We start from the raw sequence: 4,578 nt of genomic DNA on the forward strand, positions 1-4,578 counted from the left end.
ATTAGCTTTAGCCACAATTAGCTCTTGAGAACAACCATGGCATTTACGTTGTATTCTCTAATTCAAGCAGCCATCCTGTGCATTAACGCTGTGGCTGTGTTACACGAGGAAAGATTTCTCAGTAAAAGTATGCAGCTGTCTCTATCACCCATGAGTTGTTTTTCTCTATAAGTCGTTTTCGTGAACAGTTATTTAAGCTAGCTCAGTCGTTAGCTTGTGCTAACCTGCCTATGAACATTTCAGGAAGAGTATGTTTGTGATTTATCATTATTTAAAGTTAATACACTCGCGTTATTGAGGGTTCGGTAACGTTTAAGTTTATTTAAAATCGCAGCAATGTTGCGTTTGTGCCACTGACCTCGCAGGTGACGGAAATGTAATTGTCATGGATTATAACAGGTATAATTGGTTTTCTTTGTCTGGGTTTAGTTGGCTGGGGAGTGGACCAAAGTGTTGGAGGATTTGGTGACGAACCAGGCATCAAAACGCAGCTGATGACCCTGATCCGGTCTGTGAGGACAGTGATGAGAGGTGGATGTCCACACAAACTAACAATGTGCAATAATGTGTTGATGTGTAACAAAAATCAAATGAACCGTGTCTCCCTGCAGTGCCACTGATAGGAGTGAACTCAGTCTGCATCGTGCTGCTGCTCCTGTTTGGATGAAGAGTGACTGAGGTCCGGTCAAACAAGCAGCCAGGACATGTCCATCTGCTCAGGAAGACCTGGGTCCAGAACCAGAAACACACACACATCAGCCTCAACACGAATGTCTTTCTAAGAGTTAAAATCTGCTGAGCTGAATTTAGTTTGAACTTTTTCCAATCAAATGTTATTAGCTCAACAGGTTTTTACATTTGACATATTTATACTAGTTTTGACTGGTGAAAGAGTGATTTGCTGGCAAATGATGTAAATAAATCCTGAAAGGGATGTTTTTGTCAAGATGCTTAATATTAAAGTGTTTTCAAGATGTTTTTGTGCTGTGTTTCATGAAGTAGGATCAACACTGAACCCAAACACACCAACGTAGACAGGGTCGTAAAACTGCTGAATCTATCCTGATGCATGCTCAATAATCCAGGTAGAAAATCTAAAAAAGTTGTGTGGTCCTCTGCTGAATCTAACAGCCAAAACCAACAGGGATTGAGATCACATCAATAACAAACACGTTTGGGTACGTTTTTACACTAAGAATTGTTTTACATTTAACTTTGTAGGTAAATAAAGTCATCACAGTATAATATTTGTTTCTTGGAACACTTGAAAAACGATTTTATGTTCCCAGTATCTAAAATTTTTTTTTTGTTTGTTTTTTGACAAAAACTTTTGCACGCTAACAACAATAGGACCACACATTTCAGTTTACAGTAGAAAATGAAAACTGCTTACGAGTTTTCATTAACAATACGGATTAATGGATGGACTTTAATTCAGTTCAATTCAGTTTATTTATATAGCGCCAAATCACAACAAAGTTGTCTCAGGGCACTTTACAGGAACATTCACATTAAAGCCAATTAGTAAAGTTCTCTATCTAAGGAATCCAGCAGACAAGTTGAATCTTGACTTCGTCACAGTCTCCCATCCTGAGCAAGCACAGTGGCAACAGTGGAAAGAAAAACTCCCTTTTAACAGGAAGAAACCTCCAGCAGAACCAGGCTCAGGACAAGCAGCCGTCTGCTTTGACCGGCTGGTTGAGAGGACAGGAAGGAGAGACAGACGAACACACAACTTTATTATTCCCAGATGCAACAAGTGGAAAAAAATTGCAAGGTCAAGGTTTCTTTTGTCATTCGCATCAGTGCTACGTGGTGGATTGAAACTGTGTACACGGGGTCCCCGTTACATCCACCAAAATATGGGGCCGAGATGGTGCAGGGGTAGGGCAGCCGACTCAGGACCCGAAGGTCCTGGGTTCGATCCCCGGTCATTGCACATCTCATGGTGTTTGAGCAGGACACCCAATCCTGAATTGCTCACCGGGCATCTTGCGTAGCTGCCCACTGCTCCACCTGAGTGTAGCCTAGGTACAATGGGTTAAATGCAGAGAGGCACTTTATAAAATGTAAAAGAAAAACAGTAATAAGATCCAAGATATGAACCAAGAAAAATGCTAAGCACTAATAGTACAAAAAACAATACACCAAACAGCAGCATGAACATGAGTCTGTGTGAGCAGATGAGTATGAATGAATACAGCAGCATGAGATCAGCAGCATGGGTAGTCAGCAGAACATATCAACAATTAAAGTGGCATTACAGTGATTTTTTTCTTCTTCTGTGATTATGCTGATTAGAAATTCATGAGTCTTAACAGCTTCAGGGTAGAAGCTGTTCCTCAGTCTAGTGATTCTACACTTAATGCTCCTTAACCTCCTTCCTGAGGGGAGCGGTGAAAAAAGTGTGTGCTGGGTGAGTGGGGTCCTTCATGATGCAGGTGGCCCTCTTCCTGCATCTGGAGGTGTAGATGGCTGTGATGGTGGGGAGACTGACTCCAACATCTTCTGTGCAGCCTTCACCACTCTCTGCAAAGCTTTTCTTTCTGCAGCTGTGCAGCCTCCATGCTACACGTTGATGCTGGAGCACAGGATGCTCTCCACTGCACACCTGTAGAAGGAGGTGAGGACTGAGCTTCCCAGACCAGCTCGTCTCAGCCGTCTGAGGAAGTAGAGTCTCTGATGAGCTTTCTTGATCAGGCTGGTGGCCCCAGCTGAGGTCGTCATTCAGGTGTACACCCAAGTACTTGTAGCTGGAGACCACTTCCACTGCAGATCCTCCTATAATTTTTTTTTTGGGGGGGGGGGGGGTTGTTCTGTCTGAGGTCCACTACCATCTCCTTCGTCTTCCTCACATTGATGTGAAGGTTGTTTTTCCTGCACCAGCTCTCCAGGTGTTCCACCTCCTGCCTGTAGCTGGACTCGTTGGTTTTGATGCATCCCACCACCGCTGTATCGTCTGCAAACTTTACAGTGTGACAGCCTGGATGGGTAGGTGAAGGTGTACAGTCATGCGTGAGCAGAGTGAACAGGAGGGGGCTCAGCACACAGCCCTGGGGGGGAGCCAGTGCTGAGGATTATGGTGAAGGAGGAGAAGTTGTGGATCCTCACAGGCAATGCAATACAAAACAATTATAATAACAGAGTGAAAAGGATGCAAATGAGAAAAATATTAAACCTGCAAAATTTGAATCAAACTGAAATATGTTATGAATTGTGCAAAAAAAAAAAAAAGATTCAAATTGTCTAACAATTCTTCCAGGCTATCTGATGGGCACTTTTCCAAGCCATTGTCAGAGCATAATTTGACCTTAGTGCCCAGAGAGGAAGTTCATCAAAAATATTGGCTGGCCCTTTGGTTGTTTTATTTGTTTTTGGTATACAGTACACCTGTATGTTTGTACAGTACATATGTCTGTAAACCTTCGCTTTTCCTGTCCATAACTTCTGATCTGCTGAAGAAAATTTCACAAAATTTCATACACATTTATAACACGCTTAGTTGGAGTGTCTTGTAATCTTTTCATCGCTCCAGCTCTAAGATCAAGATCACAAATCAAATTCAAATGTTGTTTAAGGTATTTGCTTGTGGACCATTACTATAGATTTATGTATAATGTATTTTGGTGTAAAATGTGCCACATGCAGTACTCTTGTTTTACAATATATTTGGTAAAAAACTTGTAAATGTCTGAGATAGAACTGTCAGTGTATATTTCCAACTTTTAGTCCCTCAAAATGGACGCCTCATCGCAGGGGGCGGAGGCACAGTGGTCCTGTTTGTTTGTCCTTTAGGGCTTGCCGTACAAGTCCCAGCCTCTAACACAGTAAAGATACGTCATGGGGAACACACAGAGCTGTGTTGTTGCTGCGCTCTCTTTATGTTCTTTGTGTTTAGTCAATTTTTATTTTTACCGTTCCCATAAGTTCCTGAAAACAAATATTCTGAGCGGCGACAGGCTTCCAAGCTTTGCGTATCTTTACGTCAAATACCTGAGCAGAGTTGTGACGCGGAGGGCGGGCTACCTGTACAGCACACGCGCAGCAGCAGAGCCCGTGTACACGGCGGTGGACTGCAGGTGAGCAATCTGAAGACGACGGGTGAATAAAGACACAGCAGCGGTGCTCATGGTCCGTGTGTTGTCCTAAGGCTGGACGTCCTGTCGGTGCGGAGGTTCTGCAGCTCTGCGGGGTATGGCTGGGATTATCCAGACTCTGACTACACAGACATCCCGCTGTGCTTCCCCGAGTTCCTCTGTTGCAAACTTCTGCTCATTTTATTCACTGATGGAAACTTCAAAATCAGCCCAGCAGGTAAGACCCATTAAAGTGTACCATCATGTCCAGCTTCATACTTAAGACTGTAACTGTCGTTTAATTTTAATTTAATTTAATTTTTTAATTAATTCAACCTTTCTTGAGACGGGTTAGTCCCACTGTTGTCATCATTCTTTGTAAAAATCAGGTCTCTCTTGTAAATGAGTTCCCAAGACTCAATAGTGAACAACAGTCACAAAAGAGGCACACACATTTAAATTTTTTTTACAAACCAGAACAAAATAGCAACCAAAAGGACAG

General features: G+C 42.7%; 1 protein-coding gene across 1 annotated transcript; it reads left to right on the forward strand.

Annotated features, from left to right (window-relative positions):
• LOC119413554 (immediate early response 3-interacting protein 1) lies at positions 1 to 927 on the forward strand. The gene is made up of 3 exons (XM_037680609.1): positions 1 to 127; positions 430 to 531; positions 612 to 927. The coding sequence occupies exons 1-3, from the start codon at positions 37 to 39 to the stop codon at positions 665 to 667; spliced, it is 249 nt and encodes an 82-aa protein (XP_037536537.1). The 5' UTR covers positions 1 to 36; the 3' UTR covers positions 668 to 927.
• The last annotated feature ends 3,651 nt before the right edge of the window (positions 928 to 4,578 follow it).

This window comes from Nematolebias whitei, chromosome 8, assembly GCF_014905685.2.
Source record: "Nematolebias whitei isolate Nwh7 chromosome 8, NemWhi1, whole genome shotgun sequence".
Taxonomy (NCBI): domain Eukaryota; kingdom Metazoa; phylum Chordata; class Actinopteri; order Cyprinodontiformes; family Rivulidae; genus Nematolebias; species Nematolebias whitei.